At 40.4% G+C, this 22,057-nt stretch overlaps 1 protein-coding gene across 1 annotated transcript in view; it reads left to right on the top strand.

The window, feature by feature from the left end:
* The window catches only part of LOC146496106 (DNA (cytosine-5)-methyltransferase 3A-like), a 48,862-nt gene that overhangs the window by 16,565 nt on the left and 10,240 nt on the right, over window positions 1-22,057 (top strand). Inside the window, 14 exon segments of the mRNA XM_085142813.1 lie at window positions 3,510-3,556; window positions 4,217-4,363; window positions 13,801-13,872; window positions 13,875-14,186; window positions 14,648-14,806; window positions 15,056-15,163; window positions 15,810-15,966; window positions 16,130-16,276; window positions 16,933-16,977; window positions 18,155-18,234; window positions 18,385-18,497; window positions 21,133-21,316; window positions 21,417-21,501; window positions 21,796-21,941. Coding sequence (XP_084998939.1) covers window positions 3,510-3,556; window positions 4,217-4,363; window positions 13,801-13,872; window positions 13,875-14,186; window positions 14,648-14,806; window positions 15,056-15,163; window positions 15,810-15,966; window positions 16,130-16,276; window positions 16,933-16,977; window positions 18,155-18,234; window positions 18,385-18,497; window positions 21,133-21,316; window positions 21,417-21,501; window positions 21,796-21,941 — 1,802 coding nt within the window.

A 22,057-nucleotide genomic window follows, 5' to 3' on the forward strand; every position in this document is an offset into this window, starting at 1 on the left:
AATGTTTCTGCAGCCACTGTGGCAGAAAAACTTTTCATAAATCATGAATCCCTGCTGCCAGGCTAGCGTTTCAGTTGGGTGATATCCATGCTCGCAGGCTAACCTCTCGCTGCTCCGCTGAACACAGGCAAACAATGCCTTTTAAGAATGAATAACATGCCGTTGTTGGTGTGCACCCCCAGACATTAAATCATGGCCAAGTTAATGGGAAATCCCAACTGGAGCTTTTACTGTGTTTGAAGCATTTTTATTAGACTGCGGTTTCAGTGCACGTTTCAGCAAATATTTTCAGTGCCATTTTTGACAGCTTTACCCCGCTGCTGTACCTCTTACTAACGGTTTCGCAACTTCCTCTGTACAGTTAGGCACTCTTTCCTGTGCAAAACACTGGACTTGCTGGTACTCTTTAGTGTCTTGAGCAGTAATAATATATCAGCGGTGGGTAAAGCATGATGATTTCATGTAATTGCGTGAATGTTTTTACAGATTTTTAAAAAGAAGAGTAGAATTTTCCAGTAGTAATGTTGGGAGGTTTGCATTTTTGGATCAAAATGCCATAATACAGCGGTTAGAGCTTTTCTTATATGAATATCTCCTCATTTCTTGGCAAGAATAGCACCCTGAAAAAATTTAGCTTCTTACACTGAGTTTCTGCCCACTTAAACCCACACATATCCATGATTAGTTGTCTTTTTGCTTATAAGTGAAGGACTATAGTTGTTAGATTGACTCATCCACTTAAAATCTAAACATTGCTCAAAATTCTTGAATGCTTGCTTGTTTACAAAGATTCTTATTACTATATTATTACTGTAGCTGGTTATAGTTTGACCTAAGGCTGGGCCATATCATACTGTTCACGGTAATACCGGTATAATGTTGGATAATTATAAGAAAATGAAATATTGCGATAGAATATGGGTAAAACGCGCGTGCGCAGTGCCTTTCTTTTCATACGCACATGGCGGAAAAAGCATGGCGGAGAATGAGAAGGGCGAAAGCGGGTCGTTGAATGAAACGGATGAACCAGAATTGGTTTGTAAAAATGCTGCAACTTCAGTGGTGTGGAACTGGTTTAGCTTTCGTCCGTCAGATACACAAAGCACTATTTTTGGTAGAGCATGCTAGCGGGCCGTCGTTATTAACGTGTTTTTTGGAAACACTTAAAATCAATCCTTTGACTTTTCTGAAAATCGACAGTGCCCCTTATGATCCCGTGTGCCTTATGTAAGAATTCTGGTTGTGTTTACTGACCTCGAAACGATTTTATGTGCTACACGGCGCTCGAAAATCAGTTAAATATTTTAGTACGACTTTGCTAAGCTATGAACCTGCACCACTTGATGGATTGTCGGAGCATTACGGCTACCGTAGTCAGGAGCCTGGCAGAGTGATACGTACTGTGCTTCAAGATAATATTACCGTATTGTGTGTGTATAACCTCTTTTTAAGTTTTGTGGATATTATACATGGTTATGCTGAGGATATGTCGGCCAATTTCCACTGGAAATGCCTTTTGGTTAAACTGTCAGCAAGGAATTTGCATATGCACTGTTAAATTTTTATATAACTTTAATGCACATAAAAACAGCTGCTAGTTTATATTATATCGACAATTATATATATCAGTTATATCGTTATCGCAAATTTTCAAATGTATATCGTGATAAATATTTTTGGTCATATCACCCTGCTCTAGTTTGACCTACTACTTAAATTTGAACTACTTTTGTGCTGTTGTATAATTTAAAGTGTGATATCATATTCTAAAAGCTGTACAGTGGCAATCAGACATTTTTAACTGCTGCATGAATGTAGTCTAGTAAACCGTACTAATAATCTGTAGGACGTCCCTCAGAAATATTATATCAAAACTGGTGATACTCATTTTTCTCATCGCCATGGTTGCATGAGGGATTTCTCTATAGTGTTGGCAGTGTTAAAGCCAGCTTGCAATTTTGGGGTGTCCAAGATAATGGAAATCCCAAAACGGTGGTCTTGTGTTGTACAGTGAGAAGCGTTCAATGTTGGCCGCCGTAGAAGTCTTGCAACCGAAGATTATCTGGGACACAAAAATTCTCACAGTGTCTAATATTTAGGACATTTCTAGCACAGCTTCACCTACTTCCAAGGTCTGTGGAGATAAGCAGTAATTTTAGAGAGGTTGACAATCCAGGAAAACCTGTGGTACTTCATTACGTATTGGTCAAGTAAGCACTGGAGCTTCAACCTCTTTAGTGTCTTCCAACCAGCCAGCAGGAATGCATCATGAAGTGAAGTGTCTAAATGGTATCAGTGGATTTTAAAATGGGCTAAACCAAATGACTGGGACAACCAAGAAGGAAAACTAGTTGAGTTGTGGCAGCAGCAGCGTATTTGTATGAAGTGTCCCCCCAGCTGTTATCCTGACTCCATCATGAAGAGTGTAGTGTGGAAAGGAATAAAAAAAAAAAACCCAAACAATATATTTAAAATGGACAACTGAAGATAAGCTTGGGAAGGCGTATCAAACAGAAGTCTATTAAACAGGTGTGTGCAGGTAACTGTGTAAGTGTGCGTGTGTGTAGGTGTGTGTGTTTATATGTGTGGACAAAGATATGACACTGCAGTTATTTTTTGGATAATTTAAGAGTCATTTGGACTGTAGCCAGCTGGCCTCAGCTGTCAGGTTTTCTTTTTATTCTTTTTTTATTTTTCCATTAAATTGATTCAGTGGGGTTTATTAAAACAGTTCCAAATGTGAAAATAAATCTTTTAAAACTAAGAAAAAAATAAAAATAAAATAAAAATAAAAACTCCTACTGAATGAACTGTGAGGTGAAACCCTCCTGTTAGCTGTGAAGTCTGTGATCTTTGAATGCCCAAACTTAGCTTTGACAAAATTGTACTCAGCTAAGGTACAAAGTAAATTATTCACTCCTCAGCTTTAATACACAAAATAGGAGGCTGTTTTTTTCCTTCCAAAATAATGTTGACAAGTACTGGCTATTGTGTCTCCTCACTACATACATCTCCATCTACACAAGACAACTGCAGGGAAATGAGAATCATGTGTCGATCCATTTCAGGCTTTGGAGATTGGCAGGGAGATTATATACAGCCCCAGAGTCACAGATGTGAAGCAGTGTACTGTTGCCTTTAAAACTCACTCTCAGTAGTTAGGAAGGGGCCATGTTAATGGCAGCCAGCTGTGTTTCTCATGAGGGGGGGATATCAGGTCAGAAACACAACATTTGCAAGTAATCCTGGCCACCCTCCATCTTCATCATAATTTGGGCAGGCCCTCCGAATGTTCGGAGTGGCTATGGTATCTTTCAGCAGTTTATTAACTTGACTTTAATTTGATCAAACACGTCATTTATGGGGGTCAGATTAATATATGTATAATATGGCTCAGTGATGGACGAGAGCTCACTGAAGCTCAACATTGATACAGCGAAAGCCGATGCCAGCTCCCTCTCTCTTATGAATGATTCAGGCCATCCATTGTGTCACTGTCTTCTCTCTAGATGTGGAGCACAAGGAGGAGGATGGGAGTGATGCGGTAAAGACTGAGGTAAGATTTCTGTCCTGTTGTGTCTTTATTCTTTGGTTAATGTAGCTAAGGTGCCTGTCCCACGTTGCAGAAGTGTAGCTTCATTTATTGAAGTGGGTGAATTACCTTGCTCGTGTCAAACCAGAAGTCAAACCGGTTGGGTTCTGAACTGAACATGGCATGGCGAACTTTTTTTAGCAAAAATGAGAAGCTATTCCTTTAAATGTACTCATTAAACTTTTGCCACATGCCTTCCCATAAACGGAGCAAAGAAGCCTACACTGTATCAGCACCATTACACAACTGGAGGCTATTAGTTTTCTTGCCTTTGGACTTATGAAAGAAATGGTACCTGATGGTGTATAAATTTGAAATATCAAATACACTTGGGAGCTTGTTGTATAAGTCGGTGTTGTTGGCCTTGAGTCTGTTAGACATGGTGACATCATTTCTTCCTGCCTGACCAATCACCAGCATGCGAGACATCATATTTTTAGCAATGTAGTTAACCCCATCATTTTAAGTTTATTATTACCCAGTTGTTACCTAAATTGTTAATTTGCAGGTTGTAGCGACAGATCAGTCATTTTACTACAAATCTGGATGCTTCCTTATGACAGAAACTCTCAGAAGAAGAATCAAAAACAAATAGCTAACTTTTTTTTTTAACGCCTTAAACAGGGAGGTCGAGGCAGGCTGCGAGGGGGAGTTGGTTGGGAGATCAGCCTTCGTCAGAGGCCCGTGCCCAGAATAACCTTCCAGGCTGGTGACCCTTATTACATTAGCAAGAGGACCAGAGAGGAGTTGCTGGCCAAGTGGAAGATGGAGGTGAGTACCCCAGCTCTACCCCAGCCACCACAGACGGCAGGATGAGTGACAGGCGTTGACTAAAGCCGCCAGGGTAAAAGACAGAGCTCGTAGTGCATTCATGCTCTGCCAAGTGTATTTGATGGGTCATTTGATATCTCATGAAGGTACCATTTATTTCAGTGGATTTCCAGGCCTTTCTGGCTCAGTAGGCTCCTGTGTCTCCTGGCTTAGTTCTTGTGTCTTGCATTTGCAGAGAAGAAATCACACACAGCTGTGTAAATAGCATCCGTTTGGTGTGTTGATATGATTCATGCCTCCTGGATGAAAATGTGTTACATTTCGATTTGCATCATTCTGACTGCTTTTGGTGTGTTGAAGCTGAGCCAGCCAATGCAGTCTCCTAAGGACAGATTCTCCCTCTGTCTTTGTTAATATCGAATGTACTTTAATTGGCTAGATCAGACTAAGTTTAGATTTAAAAAAATGGTGTTTAAAAATGAAAGTCCAGTGTGAGGATGATCTTGTAAGAGTAGTATTTTCAAAGCTTTCGCAGATGCTTATATATTGCACGGGTTCATAATTTAATGGGAAATGATTCAGGAGTAAAAAAAGGAATTATCAGCATATTAACCCATTTTCTTCCTGTGTATTCAGTCAAATAGAAAAAAGTAGTGTATTATAGATGCACTTAAAAAAAATTCTAGCAATGTATTTTGTAAGGTTGTTAACAACTTGATGTGAAGACACTGCTTGACTCTGCCCACCATCTGCTCAGCTGTGCTGTGTACTTTGCTGTATGTGCTGCAGAACGTATTATAGACAAAGTCAGAGTTCTTCTGCTGGACAAACACCAGCCGACTTTACTGCTTTGAAACGTAATCACAGTAGCAATCATTTCATCTTACAACCCAACAGTTGCAGAGTAAACTTAATTTGTATATATAGCTATATGTAGCACTAAATCATAACAACAATCGCCTCAAGGTGCTTTGTATTTTAAAGTAAAGCCCCCCTGACAGTATTGCCAAATCAAACATACTGAGCAACCAGCTGTAGCAATCCCTATTGAATATTGGGGCTGCCGAAAGTAGCTTTTATAGTGGCATGTAAATGCATCATGAGTCAAAAAGAAGCACTCAGTGCATCGTGGGAAGTCCCCCAGCAGCTTCAGTTGGTAGCAGCATAATTAAGGCCTCAGTTGCACAGGTCTTCAGACAGGTTGGCAACCCCCTGCCAATCTCCAGTCGGTAGAGAAAAATGTGTATGCCCTGACAGGTTGCTGAGTGGTTCCTCGAGGTTGCTGGCTGCTACTGGGTGAGATTGGATGCAAAGAAGGTGCTGCATCAAAAACCTAATTGGTTTGTTCAGCAGCAGATTTCTGTGGCTGTGGTTGCATGGATTTGCAAACATGTAGTTGCAAAACTTTTGCTATTCAAGTAAAAGTTGTCCCTTTTTGCTGAAACCAACACACTTCAAAAGATGCAACTTTTACTGTGAAAATAAATGGTTTTCTTTTTATTGTTTGCATTCCACTCTTCACAGGCTCCCTATGGTTTAGCATGTAGTTGGAGTGCTTTTAGACAAGCTGACCTCTTCTGTATGGGCGACTGCAGCGAAATACTAGCAACCAAAGCAGTTGTAAGAAAGTTTTTTGCATGTCATCATCTTTTTGACTAATTACGTATATATTTTTTCTGACCAGGCGGTCACCATTCAGTCTCTAGGGCATTAAGGGAAGGTCCAGGGTCACCGAGTACAGCGCTAACTCTAAGCTTTATCAAATATGATAGCTAGAGAGCATGCTTGTTTACCAAATGCAAACTGGGAGGTTCCACAGGCGAAGTGCCTGAAAGGTGAAGGGTCTGCCTCCCATTCTACTTTTACTCTACAATCTGAGAATGAAATGCTCTAATACAAAAAAATATGTTGGAGGCTGATGATTCAGGACTTTGTCAGAATAAGGATGTCAAATTCATTCCTGGATTTAGAAGGAAGCCAATAAAGAGAAGCTGAAATAGGAGAAATATGATCTGTTTTTATGGTCCCTGATACTACTCTTGCTGAATCAAACAGCATTTGCAAACCAAGAATTTCCACTTGTCTAATTTTACTGTTGGATGATGTTGCATTGTGGTACAGTTGGCCTTCCTTTTTTTCTTATTTTTGCCAGAACCAGTGGCCACTTCCAAATAAAGGAGGGGATTTTTACGCAGGTTTTATGAAGACCTCTGTGCTACCTGTTAACAGACTTCAAACAATATTTTATATCCATTAACTACACTCAGAACAATCACACAGCTTGCTCTTTTATCTTCTGGCAAATATTTTAGCCTTGATATTTCTTTTTAGAACATTTATCATCTGTGAATGATGACAGATCATCCTTCATCGTAAAATTCTCCACATTGCTTACTTAATCCTCATAGTAATGTGATGACACCTACCTTCATCTGTTACATAATGGGGAGTCTTCCATTTTTTCTGTTGCTCGCTTCTCCCTCTGCTCTCCTCGGACCATAAAAGTGTCTCCAGAGAGAAAATATTGCCAAATTAGTCCTACGAGGGAAATGTCATAAAATACAAAGTGGGTAGTTCACATTTACCAAACAGAGGTGGATACTCTTGAAGAAGTAGCTGTACAAGACAGGGATTTACGGGGATTTGCAAGATGCAAATTTTGAATGTACCTGCTCCCCCCCCCCCCCCCCCCCCCCCCCCTTTCCCCATCCTTTTCTTATCTAGCTTTTTGCAAGCTTTGAACTCATTTGCATAAAAGGGTGATTTGCTTTGACATAAAAGCCCTTTCTTGATATGATTCATATCCCGTAATTTTGTTTCTGCTCTTGCTACAAAGATCTTTGCTGTTGCATTCTGCTGCAACAGGGGCCATATGGTGTTGAAAGCCTGTCTTGCACTTTCTCCAGGATCTCTGTTTGTTTCATTTGCCCTGTGTTACAGTGGACTTCTCGGTCTCTCCCTCTCCTTTTCCCTGCTCCATTCTTCCAAGGACCCCTCCCCCAGCTATGGAAATGAACTCTGTGCTATGGATATGAGGGTGAAGATGAGGTTTGCAGCAAATTTCCAACCCTGCTTGCAAGAGAGCCTCTTGGCTCTTTGCCAAAATTTTGCAAGTCCTCTCTAGCCAACCAGCGTTCCTGTCGGCAATCACCTGACCCTGAATTCCCAGACAAAGAAATGTTCATGCTTTCTTTTTTTAAGCGATCTCTCCTACGCCAAGAGTGGGGGTGGAAAAAAAACTTCAGCCCCACACTGGATTATGAGGGTTGCACGCTGGCGTGTATGGGTATGTGCACTGCATTGTTTGTTTGATAACACAGGGGGATAGTGTGCATGTCTGATTAGCCTGCTTACAGCGAGGGGAATATGCTGACTTCAGGTATTTCCACGAGAATTGTTGTGGACCATCTGCTCTGCACGGCTTAAAAGGAAACGTCTCTTTAAAAGGGAAGAGGGAGCAGGGAGCTTTAGCCGTGTTTGGGAAAAAGTTGATTGGCATGAAAAAAACTTTTTCCCGTGGGTTGAATACTTGCTCAAACTATTTCCTGCTTCAGAGCAGCAGCTAGAAATGTTAGAATAGGATTGTTTTTAGAGGTGAAGTATATTTAACTTTTAAAAAAAATGTTTGTTTTTTATTTCCTCAGTGCCGGTATCCTTCACCTTACATAACATGCACCTAGAAAAAGGGTGAAGTGAAGTTGTTGTGTAGGCCTCAAAGCCCTTTGCTTCCTATCTTTGTGCACTTTGTTCTGTTTGACTCCTAACATAGATTACTGTAAAAACTCAATCCCTTAGAAATATTTTAAGTGGCTTTTTTTGTTAACAACTCCAGTTGTGGATTAATGGAGAACTTGATTTATCTATTCATGGGTAGCTCTGTAAAATTCCTAATTATCTCTTAAAAGGATGTAATACAATGAGAAACAGATGGCCTTTTTTAAAATGTATTTTCGGGGCGATGTGACCCCCTGCACCCCCTCTTCCGAGGACACTCATGTTGTAGGGATCAGTGCTAAAATCAGCCTAATGAAAGCAGTAGCCACTGAACCTGACATTTGTGCATTTTTGCAAAGTATTTCCACGCTAAAAGCTTTTTCAAAGCTTAGGATCAGATTATTCTCCATATGGAGTTAACTACACCTGTTGTGGCTTTAGTTTTTATTATTTTGCTGCAGTTCTGCTCAGCAGATAAGCTTAGGTCTTTGCACTGAAAAGACATCTCACTGCATTATCCATCACACAGTCACACAAATGAGTCCCCGCTGTGCCTCCCCTGCCTGTTGCGCATGACAGACTACTGCATTCAAAGGTCACACTCTTTTGTGTTGTTTCAAAGGCTCAGTGTAATTTTTGTGACAGTGTATTTCATCTAATGTTTAGGATACCTGATTGTTTTGACTAAATGGCATTTTTTCTTGAAGTTTTAACATGCTTCTTCTGTTATCAGATTTGATTTTCTCTTTGTCGCTGGATCATATTATTTTTAACATGCACAGTGTTGTTTCATCTCAGCAACTGCACTTTTAAGTCTTTGACCCGTAAATACTGAGACGTCTATAACTTGTAAAGTTAATAACCATATAATAGACAGTTGCTGACTGCAGCTATGCAGTAAAAGTGACCTTTTTGTTAACAAGTGCTGCCAGATTTGATAGTAAAGTATCATCTGCACACCCCAGAGACCAATATCACTTCTCTTTTTTTTCTTCCTCCATTGCAGTGCACTCTGTCACCCCTTGAGCCCTCAGGGTATCATGCAGCACAGCCTCTAAGTCCGATTATCCCTTATTGTGCGCCCAACATGTCTCCACAGTCTGCCAGGGGCCTGCAGAGCTTCTGGTTTCTCTCTGCTCATAACAAAGTCCACGATCACTGGAAGCTTAGTCTTGCATGATACTTTATAACATTTAACATAGTTTTTTGGAGGGCGGGGGGAGGGGGATTGTGTAGTTGTTTTCAGCACATTTATTTTGCAGTGTTTTTACAACTACAGTATGTCTGCTGTCATTTTTGGTATTGTTGTTCAGCACGGCGTGACAGCGGATATATGGTATTTCTGGTATCTGGTATTTCTAAGCTGTCAGTGACGGGCAGGCGTGTGTAAGTGATAAAGACCGCATTGTGTCTCTGCTACCTCCTTTCGTATTTTCCCCTTTAGACTCTGAGGACCTGTCTTGCTGGTGGAGCTGCACACACACTGTGAGGCCCCCAAAAGGGGGCAAGACAAATATCTGGTTCTTATAGCCACTGTACTTTCTCTCCTCCCCCCACTGGCATTTTCAGCGTCACTTTCTCATTGGCTCCGAGCAGAAGGAGTCATGGAGACAGCCGAGTCCTAAAAACACAAAAAAGAATGCAGGAAAAAGGTGCTTCGTTGGCTTTTACAGATAACTCTGTATACCTGCAATTACCAGTCAACAAATATGAAGAAACTCACTGTGCCAGTTTAATTCATTAAACCCCCCTTCCAGTTAGTCTTAAGTCAGCTCATTTCATCACAGCTACACCAGTGACTGCCCTCCTCACTTGCCCATAACAACACAGATTATTCCACCACAAACTATGTCAGCTTAACTGGCATTTGGTAGTTTTTGTATTTTACCAACTGGAACCGCACATTCACGCAGGGCTCTCGAACACTAACTTCAGTGTTCTTGTACTGCAGCCAAGAGGCCTAACACATATGGCCGAGGGCTTTGAACCATCCATCCCGCACTACAGTACAGATATTTATAAACCACAGCAGAGCCTCTTGATTGAAGAGCACATGTTTCTACTCTTCTGCGCCGACACCCCTCCCCATGCTCGGCACTACCTCCCCTTAAAGGCGCTATTGTTTACTAGTCACACTGGGGGAGAGGACGAAGCGTTGTGCTATACTCTCTCTCAGCCTCTCTGCTGTTTGACTTTTTTTTTCTCCTCTTCCCACAGAGCCTCTGAGTGAGATATGAGAACCTGAGAAACACTTGAGCAAAAGTAAGCACAGCTGTGCAGCACTGCTCTCACGTGGAGCCTATAGTATGACCAGCACGTGTTTACATATGGTACTGCATATATTCTGTGTGTGACAAAGGAAAAGAAAGAAAGGAAGAAGAAAGTTAGCACGTGTTCGCAGTACAGTTCTACTGGGTGTGTGTTTGAGAGAGAGAGACATCAGAATGAGTGCAGCTGTTGGGGATTTGCTGTGAGAGGCTTAAGTCCCGGCTGTGTCTCGTCCTCTCTGATCGACCTAGCGGTTCAGTGTCAGGTACCACAAACCAAGTGAACGATACACTGCAGGTCTGTACACTATAGAGTTATTGTATTCAGCGCTGCTGATGAATAGGTCTCACATGCAGAGATAAAGACGCGTTTGCAAAGGCTACCATTCTGCATTTACACAGCAGAAATGAGGCGTACCTCTTATGTTCTATAGCTAAATGGCTTCAAATCCATCAGCCTCTGTACAGCTATATCTATATCTGAGGGAAGCATTTCATGCATGACCAGATTTATGGAAGACTGGGCTGCGTAACAAATTGTTTCCCTTGTGAGTAAAAAACTGTGTCCATAGAAGATGTTGGCAGTCTTTTTTTTTTACTTCTTTGATATATTGCGTCCTTATTTCCTTGAAGTTAGTAAGACACCCCCCACCCATCCCCAAAAACAACAAAAAACAAAAAGAAACATCACACCACCCCCTATAAGCAAGCACTTTGTGACAGTAGGAAGGAAATACACTCTTCTAACATGAGGAAACCTTTCCCAGAAGCAGGATCAGGAAGGGGCAGCCATCTGCTGTGACCGGTTGGGCATGACGCGAGGAAGACAGGACAAAAGATTCACGATGGAAGAGATATTTAATAATTAATAAAGATTAAATGTGATTTAGTGATGTATTAACAGAGGTAGTGAAAACAGACTGAATGAGCAACAGGAAGCCCCCCCTAGCAGCCTAAGCCTGTTGCAGCATTACTAAAGAAGGGTTCAGTGTCACCTGATCCATCCCTTGCAGCGTTCAGGATCAACTGAAGGCTCTTCAAGGAGTTTTTAAAGCAACCTGATTATAATGAATTACAGTAGCTCAGCCTAGAAGTGAGGCACAGGTGACACATCATTTATCTACCTTTGTTTATTTTCAATTAATTTTTTAACTTGAAAATGTCAAACTGTGCCTATTTTTGTGGTTTAAGAATGTTGCAAATTGATAAATACTCACTTAAAGGACATTGGTAAATGATTAAGCTTCAGTTTAACACTTCAGTAGGTTGTCCATCAAACACAAACCACACAGTGTTATCAGGCTAAAGGATCGCACATCCATGTTTAGCTGCAAAGCGTGGGGGTTTCTGCTCTGATAGCCAAGAGGTATGTTATATGAGGATTTAGTTCAAATAAAGTAGATTTTTCACAGCGTTTTGAGAAATATTATAGTCAATGAAGTTAAGACAGCAAATATTTAAAATCTTGATGTTTCATCATTGCTTGGCTGACTTTTTTTTTTTGCATGTACCTGGGTTTCCTGTGCTTCATTACATATCTTGACAAGTTGGTGGGGTATTAGTTAAGTTATTAGCTAGTGCTAACATGCTGAAAAGACGGCTGCTAATTAGCGCTAAGTACATATAAACAAAGTATCACTCACCGAAACTGGTGCACAAAATTTTGAAAAGGTACAATTAATCTGCACAGCAAGTCAGTATTTGTCACACAGTTGTAGGGCTGGGCGATATGGCCTAAAATCCATATTATGGTATAATTTGAAGCATGTGCGGTAACGATATATATTGCGATATATTCTTTTCTTCTGTATAAACGTATTTTTACACAGTATAAGGCATACTTAAAATCCTTTAATTTTCTCAGAAATCGACAGTGTGCCTTATGTATGAATTCTGGTTGTGCTTACTGACCTCAAACAGATTTTATGTGGTACACGGCGCTCAAAAATCTGTCAAAAATGTTTTAGCACAACTTTGGTAAGCTATGAGCCGCAGCCGCCGGATGGATTCTCGGAGGCATTACGGCTACCGTAGTCAGGAGCCTGGCGGAGTAATCTGGGTCCAAAACTCCATTACTTCAAGGTCCCAAAGTCAAATGAACGCTGCGGCATCACTGAGAGTTAAAAACTGTCTAAATTATTTCATCTTTAATAAAATGATCAGCGTTGCTGCTTTACCAGGTGGAACAATTAAGTTTAACATCCAGACAACAATGAAAACAGAATTTATTAAATTCAATGGAGTTAGAAGTTAGCAGGAAGTTTAGCTCGCTAGTTTCCACCTAAACATGATATGCCATGTTCTGACTGAGAGATATCTGAAGAAATTAAAACGTACAGCTCTGCTATCACTTCCAACATAAATGAAGAAAGAAAACTAAGCAGTGACGTTTGTAGGGTTACTGAAGTTGGACTAGCTGGTATATAATAATGTCCTACGTGATCGCTAGCAAAACAGCTACGTTAGCATAACATTAGCACAGTGAAGCTGAAGGATGAACGCTAACTTTTTTCCACTCGATAAAGTTAACGTGAGAGATTCTGGTGGTTAGGGAAACATGCAATTGCATAGCAGGATGCTATAAATGGACCAAACTTCAGTCAGGAGAACAACTGAGATAATCCATCCACAATATGAGGTTAGTCATTAATATACAGCAACAACATGGGAATAGAGCGGCTGCGAGAGAATTCGGCATTAATGAATCAATGGTAGGGAAGTGGAGGAAGCGCAGTTTTTGACGTTCCTCATATTCCAGAAGTGCTTCGTCTCTTTGCTATTACCTGTCGCCCGGCATATTTGCAGATGATGTTGTTTGCAGCTCTCTGCAATGCTTTCGACCAAAACAGGCGCAGCTTGATGATGACACCATCAACGTGCGCTTTCGCTGATGTCTCTACCGTTGGCCAATTTATATCGTTTCTACCGTATACCGTTTATACCGCCTACCCCTACACACAGTTGCATGAAAAGACACAAAATGAGAGATGCAGATGAAGTCTGGAACATAGCTAGCTGTTACAGCTCCCGCCCACCTGTGATTCGCACTGGCCACGTCCCTAATTTTAAGGCTTAATAATATTTAAAACGGAGGCGTTAACAAATCAGATCCTGCACAGCTGGTGTGAGGGCAGTAATTTTTCTATAAATACCAAAACCATGTTTTAACATGGGAGGGTATGGTTATTGAGTTGCTATTGGAGCCAGCCTCAAATGGCCAATCCAGAAAGTGCAGCTTTGTGCTCTTACTGGTTAGCTTCATCACAAGTGGCTTCTTTTTCTTCTTTTTTCACAGTTATTCTTCAGCTGTTTGTATTAATATACATAAGTCTGATTTGGTCACATTTATACATATTTTTTGTAAATTATATTTTTTAAAATCCTCTAATAGTGTAAATTCCTGATATCTTGCACGCATCATGTCCTCATCTCTGTTATCACTTGGCTTTGTTTCAGGCAGAGAAAAAGGCCAAACAGATGTCAGCAATGAACGCGATGAAGGATCACGAGGATAATGAAACAGAGACCGGAATGAAGAGGTCTCAATAATCAAACACCCACAGCCTTCAAAGCAACTGCAGCAGCAGCAGCCACAGCAGCAGCAGCAGCCGCAGCCACACACTAAGTCTCAGTCACAGCCTCAGTATCAACAGCAATCACCGCTGGTGCTGCCACAGCAACAGCAACAACTGCAACATCAGCAGCCACCTCAGCAGCAGCAACAGCAGCAACAGCCTACTGACCCAGCTTCCCCCACTGTGGCCACGACCCCTGAGCCTGTCGCCATCGAAGGAGAAGACAAGACATCCCCCAAGACTCCAGACACTGAGTCTGAGTATGAGGTAAGATCATTTTGGGTTTCCCACTGACTCGTGTCTGGTTGTAAGCTAGTCTGTACTGGATAATGGATCCAGTTGACGGTGAGGGTTCATCTTTATCATGCAAGGTAGCTGGTCACGTTCTGGGAATGGTTATTTGGAGTAGATAGTGTAAATCAATTACTTAATTCGCCAATTATTCAACCTATTTTCATAAGCTGTACTTTTTTCATAGTTTTCTCCCACATAAAAATCCCTGGCAATGTTAAGATATTTTATGGGAAAGTGAGTTTAGCTTTCCCAGAAAAAAAAAGGTGATTTGTGATGTTGCTACGGTCACCATTTTCTTATAAACTTTTTTATCTAAGCGATCTAACCATCCAAAAAGTAAAAAATATCCCTAGACAGGCTGTTGAAAAAAGGTTTCACAACTCTGCCCACAAGTCATAGCAGAGGGGATGATTTGTCTTTTATTTTGGCTGCAGGACGGTCGTGGTTTTGGCATCGGCGAGCTGGTTTGGGGGAAGCTCCGAGGATTCTCTTGGTGGCCAGGCCGTATCGTATCCTGGTGGATGACGGGACGTAGCAGAGCTGCTGAGGGAACCAGATGGGTCATGTGGTTTGGAGATGGAAAATTCTCAGTGGTGAGTCTTTAGAGCCAACATTAATATTGCTGTTAGGTCATTTTTTTTTCTTCTTCAAGCAAAACAGACGTCTGTTTATAGTGACAGCCACAGACTTTATAATGAGCTTATTGGTTTTATTTACTCAGCCAGATGATCCTTTAGAATATAAACAGAAAACTCAATGTCCGGAAAGTTTTTTTTACTTCAACACGATTCCTTTAAACATGCGGTGTAAATAATAATTTATTTTTATGTGTATTTTCACAGGTTTGTGTAGAGAAACTATTGCCTTTAAGTTCCTTTAACAATGCCTTTCACCAACCAACTTACAACAAGCAGCCCATGTACAGGAAAGCCATCTACGAAGTCTTACAGGTGAGCATGGGAGAAGATTTTAGGGCACAGCTTTCGTTGTAGTTAAACCTTTAAACTTACACAGGGGATGTATCTGATATTCATATTTTTCACATGTGCAAAGTAATAATTTACATTTTTATAACATGTTTTCAATCTTTCATGTAAAGATTTCAATATCTGCTGTGGTATTAAACCAAAGCCTACTGACACTTAGCTTGGCATAGCATAAAGACTTGAAGCAGGGTTGAAGCAGCTGCAATGGTTTTTTAGAAAGGCCACGAATATTAACATGGCACGTCTTGTTTGTGTCTTTTTGCAGATATAGAATAAGAAGTAACTTTACTCCATGTTCCCCAGTCTTTTTTGAGTATCTCAGGAAGAGGGTGTTTAAGAAGCTTTATGAAAATTGCAGAAACGTTCCTGCAATTACCATAATTTGGAGAGCCAAATGCAAAAAAAAAAGAAGAAGTAATTTCAAAATAAGTGCTCTCAATGAGAAATTCAAGAGCAAAATTATCCAAGACGCCCCGCAGGCAGAGCCCTCTCAAATTATCCACCCATTTTAGGCATAGTATTAAACTGAATTGGACTAAAGGATCTTTACTGTAAATATCATAGAATAAGAATACATTTTTGGTGAAAAACATTTTGAATGTGTTTGTAGGTGGCTAGCAGCCGGGGAGGAAAAGCCTTCATGGCCTGCCCTGACAGTGATGAGACAGAGACCTCAAAATCCGTGGAAATGTTAAACAAGCAGATGATTGAGTGGGCTATGACAGGATTTCAGCCCACTGGACCCAAAGGCTTGGAGCCACCAGAAGGTAAGATGACATCACTATTTTTAACCCTATTTATGACCCATCTGGAGGAGTTAAAAATTGCTATATATAATGGCATAGCAGATGTATTCTATACACTTGGTAATTAAAAACATCCGTAACATTTACTGCAATATTAATGTTTTGCTTCTGCTGTGCACACCAGAGGAGCGTAACCCATACAAAGAAGTTTATCCTGAAATATGGGTAGAGCCAGAAGCAGCAGCCTATACACCTCCTCCAGCCAAAAAGCCTCGCAAAAGCACAGCAGAGAAACCTAAGGTCAAGGACATCATTGATGAGAGAACACGAGGTAAGGTGCCTCATTTATTGGGTTATATTGGAGTCATGAACTCTGTGTCCAGCTCCTTGGGGAGGTTGCGGCGTTGTTTTACATCACTATAGTGGTCTGGGAGGTAAGTATGGACAAGAGATCCATTAGCAAGTGATGTGAGAAGGCAAAAAGATTCAGGTTGCTCTAAAGACAATAAGTAGATGCTATCTAGAAAGACAGTGCCCTGTCTTTATTACAAGTATTACTCATCCTCCGTCTCTTCCAAATGACAAAAGAAGAAAAGAAGTGTAATTCAATTCAGTTTTATTTATGTAGTGTCAAATCACAACAACAGTTGCCTTAAGGTGCTTTATAATGTAAAATAAAGATCCTATAGTAATACAAGGAAATCAGAGGAAACTCCAACAATAACATAACCAAATGTGTATTTTGACTGACCCATCAAATGATCTGTTAGTTACATTATTTCTTTATATTTCATGAAAGCATTTGTGCTGTCAGGGATTATCATGATGACTGATACTTTAAGTGGTTTCTGACATGTTTGGCGAAGAAGTTTTATTTGCGTGATTCCATCTTAAATTTTAGTTTTATTTCTTTTTTCCCATATTTTTCTGAATTTACTTCTAAAAAAATGAAGGAACTAACACAGATTCTTCATTTCTCTGTGTCAGAGCGACTTGTTTACGAAGTGAGACAAAAGTGCCGCAGCTTAGAGGGTAAGTGAAACGTTCTCTGTGTGCTCTTGTTTGTAGCAACACCGAAGGGCCTCTCAGGAGGCACCGACACACCTCTTATTTGTACCTGTTGTTGACGGGCAAAGCCGATGAAATGCATGCATCTGTGTTCACAAAATAACAATGAGTAAAAAGGAGGAAATGGGTTTTCTGTAATTTCATCTACCTTATTAGCAGCTTTGTTTGTTTTCTCATAACCTGATAGCTAAACTAACTAGATCTAGACCTACAGTTGTGGTCAATGTTTACACACACTTATGATCATGAATAATAATTTGGGGCTCAAACATATACATACACCCCACTAACATTTCATTCAGTCTCTCTTAGCAAGTTGCAGCTCAACCCTTCTGAGCCATCAGCAAGTTTCTGGAGTAATTATGGCTGTATATCTAACTGGTCTTCTAGGTGGTATTGACAGAATTAATTTAAATTTGTTGGTTTTCTGGTACATAGTACACACATTTTCAATAAGGTTCAGGTTGAAGCCTTGGAAAGGCCATTCCAGAAGCTTAATTTTAGCCTGCTTTATTCATTTTAAAATCAGTTTTGATGTGTATTTGGGATCGTTGCCCTGCTGGGACATCCAATTATATCAAAGTTTCAACCAACTGTTGATTTGAGGTGAAGTTAAAGGATTGGGTGATGCTACCACCATGCTTGACAATTGCCTGTCAGCTGGACAGCGAAGTTTTTCTCGGTTGAAACACTCACCTTTACTACTCTAAACGTGCTTCTTTGTGTTGTTGCCTATCCTCTTTAATGCTGGCAAATAGAAACTACCAGTCATGATCACTAATGAGAAGCTAACAGGCCTTGTCAAGTTAAAAGACATTGCAGAATCTTCAGCACCAGTTATTCAAAGATTTAAGTGAGTATATGTATACTTCTGACCCTGTTTAGATAAGAGAAAATCCTAAATAAATTCAAACTTGTGCAAAGATGTATGCTGTACAATCATCCCACCCTGGAAAAATAACAGGAAATCATTAAAAGTACAAATTACTCTCTCGTGTCCCATGATGAGCGTATGGAAACTTCTGACCACAACTGTATCTCATAGATATTCAAATTGTTTCACAGAGGTGTAAGTTCTGGGTGCTCACTCCTCTCAGAGCTCTGCCTGTTAAATACTAACACGGTGTTTCTCTTACTGCAGACATCTGTATCTCCTGTGGAAGTCTGAATGTTAGCCTTGAGCACCCTCTTTTTGCTGGAGGAATGTGTCAGAGTTGCAAGGTAAGCTGCGATAAAGGCTTAGACTTGGACTCAACTAGGGTGTTATTAAAAGTGACAGCAAATTTCAAAGCTCCTAATAAACAACACATATTTTAAGCAGCAACTGATGTGACCCCGTGCCTTAGAATATATTTTGGATATTTTTTGCAGAACTGCTTCCTAGAATGTGCTTATCAATACGACGACGATGGCTACCAGTCATACTGCACTATCTGCTGCGGGGGACGAGAGGTGCTCATGTGTGGGAACAACAATTGTTGTCGGTAAGGTTTCTACCATGAGAGCCTGTGTTGCAGTTACATGGATGTGCATGGAGTCTGGTAGAACTAGATTTAGTCTACATATACAGCTACACATTACCTGACCTGAGCACAGCCTTCTTTATAGTTTTGATATGCTAAGTGGTTAAGACAACAGTTGGATTTTTAAAACCATAGCTATGAGGGATTTTCTTGGTGCAAAGTTGACAGAAAGGCAACAGTAACTGAAATAACTGCTCATTACAACCGAGGTATGTAGAAGAGCATCTCTAAATTTGCAACACGTCAAACCTTGAAGCATTAGAAGCCTACAGCAGCAGAAGACCACACCAAGTGGCACTCCTGTGAGCTAAGAACAAGAAACTAAAAATAACTGACCTTCCATAACCTAAATCTACTTTTAGTAGAGTGTGAAAGGGTCTTTAAAAAAACTTGCAATCTTTGCAAAATTCTCATATGCTTTCTTCACACCTTTATTACAGGATATTCAGCCAATTGACTTGTCCTCAAATCTCTTTGTCATAAAAAATACTCATAAAATTATTGCTTAATAAAGAACATTGTGAAGCTGTGTAGCAAATAACAGCAATATATTTTATTTTTCAATAGGACAGAACTTGCCTCTAAATTTACAGTTGTTTTTCCAGCACAGATAGCAGGATTGTGCGTTCACTGCTCATATTGGATGCACAATAAAGGCTTTGTGATGGGTCACTAATCTCGTAGCAGTGATGTAAAGCAACATCGTGGCAGCCCAGTGGAGAACTTGCTGATAGCAAATATTTTATAAAGTGTGGTTGCACTGTATTTCTGTTGAATAGAGCATTGTTAAACATAAAGAAACAGACTGGTGTTCTCACGCAGTTAGATTGGAGTCTAGAAAAATACCATTGAGAACAGATTGAGCTTTGTCAGAGGCATGCTGGACTGATCACAAACAATGCTATTTTTGGATGGTGGCGTTTGACATTTGGATGACATAGTTGACGATAACTTGCTGCTTCTCAAACCCACAAACCCCATTAAAAAACCTTTTTATCTACATGTTTTAATTACAAAACAAAGAGTGATAATGAAACTGTGCACCTTTTCTTGACCTATGACTGATAAACTGATTTAGAGAGGAGAGACATGTCGGTCATGGTCATATTGTATAATTTTATTTAAAGGACACAGATATTCTCCTACGATCATTACTTTGTGGTTGTTCTTATTACAGCAGGTGACTCCAGGGCAACATTTGTCTGTCATAAAACACACACTGATAGCTGGTGACTTTGGAGGCCATGTGAGTACAGTGAAGATGCTGAAGATGCAATTTTGAGATTATTTGTGCTTTATATCAAGGTACATCAAAAGATGGGTACACTATGATAATAAAGGGGGTGGATGAGGTCAGCAAGAGTAATCAAACTGGCTATAGTGTTAAGACCAAATTCTGACCTTACCATCTGAACGTAGCAGAAGAAATTGAGACTCATCAGACCAGGCAACAGTTCTCCAGTCATCTAGTTTCCCATTTTGGTGAGCATCAGTTTCCTGTTCTTAGCTGACAGAAGTGGCACGCGATGTGGTCTTCTACCACTCCAGCCCATTAACCTTCAAGGTTTTAAGTGTCGCATGTTGAAAGATGCTCTTCAGCATACCTTGGTTGTAACAAGTGGTTATTTGAGTAACGGTTGGTTTCCTATTAGTGTGAAGCAGTCTGGCAATTCTCCTTTGACCTCTGATATCAACAAGGCATCTTTACCCAGAGAACTGCTGCTCACTGGATATTTCATCTTTTATGGACCATCCTCTGTATTCCTTTTCTAATCTTGTAGTAAACTATGGCAGATGCATCTGTTACACGGTTATGGCACTGATTCACTCCTTAGCACTACGGTCACCCTGGTGTGTCAGCCAGAGCACCACTTAAAGCCAATTCTCCCAGAGCATGGAAAAAAAAGCTTAAGGTTTGGTTTGGGGAAGTTTATTTCCTTCACAGCTCAATTCTTGTGGCTGTAATCGTGTGTGTGTGGTTTTCTACTAAAGAAGTACATAATACAAATAAGTGATAAATAAGGTGAAGAGATAAGTGACATATCCAGATATATGCATAATACAATATAGTTAACAAAACCATACATAAAGAAAAGAGCACAGTACTGTAAGGCAGTAATGCTAAACACAAAAAGATGTATCTCTACATAAATCTATCCTTTAAATGAGCAGAGCAATGTAGTTACACTTCTACTGCTTACACTATGCCAGCTAATAGCATTACTGCGAGGTTAAGTTAACGTCAGTACAGAGGAACTACTTCCGTTAGTTGTAGAAAATAAAGGCTTCTTTATTATAATCCGCCGTAATGCTTTTATTGTGAAGGGGAAGTAGGAACATGGTACTTCCGGTCGAACTACGATCCGCATTTTATCCACTATAAACTCCGTATTTTAAATTAAAGAATCACGAGCACCACATATACCATACAGGGAAGCTCTGATAACACAGGAATTACGTTAGAAACATATTGAGGATCGTACATGTGGCAAACTAAAGCCAAACCAGGATGCTTACTGTACTTAACACTGTGACTGCTTTTAATAGGTAGGGTTAGTTATCATTTTAGAAGTAAATGTCGTTATCCTTGGCACAGGTGCTTCTGTGTGGAGTGCGTGGACCTTCTTGTTGGTCAAGGAGCCGCTCACGCTGCCATCAAAGAAGACCCATGGAACTGCTACATGTGCGGTCAGAAGGGTGTGTTTGGTCTGCTGGAGCGTCGTAGCGATTGGCCCAGCCGTCTCCAGCACTTCTTTGCAAATAATCATGATCAAGATTTTGTAAGTAATTGACCTTTAGGCCATAAATCTCAATCACCATGTGACTGAGGAGTCTGTCTCCTTTGTGTCTCACTGTTGCCCCCTCTGCCAATAATTTCAGGATCCACCAAAGCTTTACGCCCCAGTCATGGCGGAGAAGAGGAAGCCCATTCGTGTCCTGTCACTATTTGATGGCATAGCCACAGGTTAGACAATTTTCCCCAGTTTGTGTTATCAAAAATTAGATGGATTTACTTTCTTCCTTTATTAGTCGGAACGTTGCCATGTATCAGTCACTGCACATGAGAAATTTTATGCCATATATATAACTAGCTATACTAGCTATATAGCTATTAGCTATATTTGTGTTAGTCATCATAGGATTTATTTATTAGGGATAGCTCCAGTTCTTCAGATCAGATCATTTAAGTGGACAGATTTTTTTAGACTGTCTCTTTCTTTTCTTTTTTAAAAAAAATCTTTAACTACACCCTGCCCAGGACTGCTGGTGCTCAAAGAACTTGGCATCCAAGTGGGTCGCTACATAGCTTCTGAAGTGTGTGAAGACTCCATCACTGTGGGTATCGTCCGGCATGAGGGTCGCATCATGTACGTTGGAGACGTGCGGAACATCACGCGCAAACATGTGAGTGAGAATAAGTTACTAAAAAGAGACACCAAACTTGCAAATGGCTATGTCTGATTACAAATATATAATTACTCGCTTGTACTAAGTAGCATTGGATATAATTTTCTATTGTG

This window comes from Neolamprologus multifasciatus, chromosome 19 (assembly GCF_963576455.1).
Source record: "Neolamprologus multifasciatus chromosome 19, fNeoMul1.2, whole genome shotgun sequence".
Taxonomy (NCBI): Eukaryota; Metazoa; Chordata; class Actinopteri; order Cichliformes; family Cichlidae; genus Neolamprologus; species Neolamprologus multifasciatus.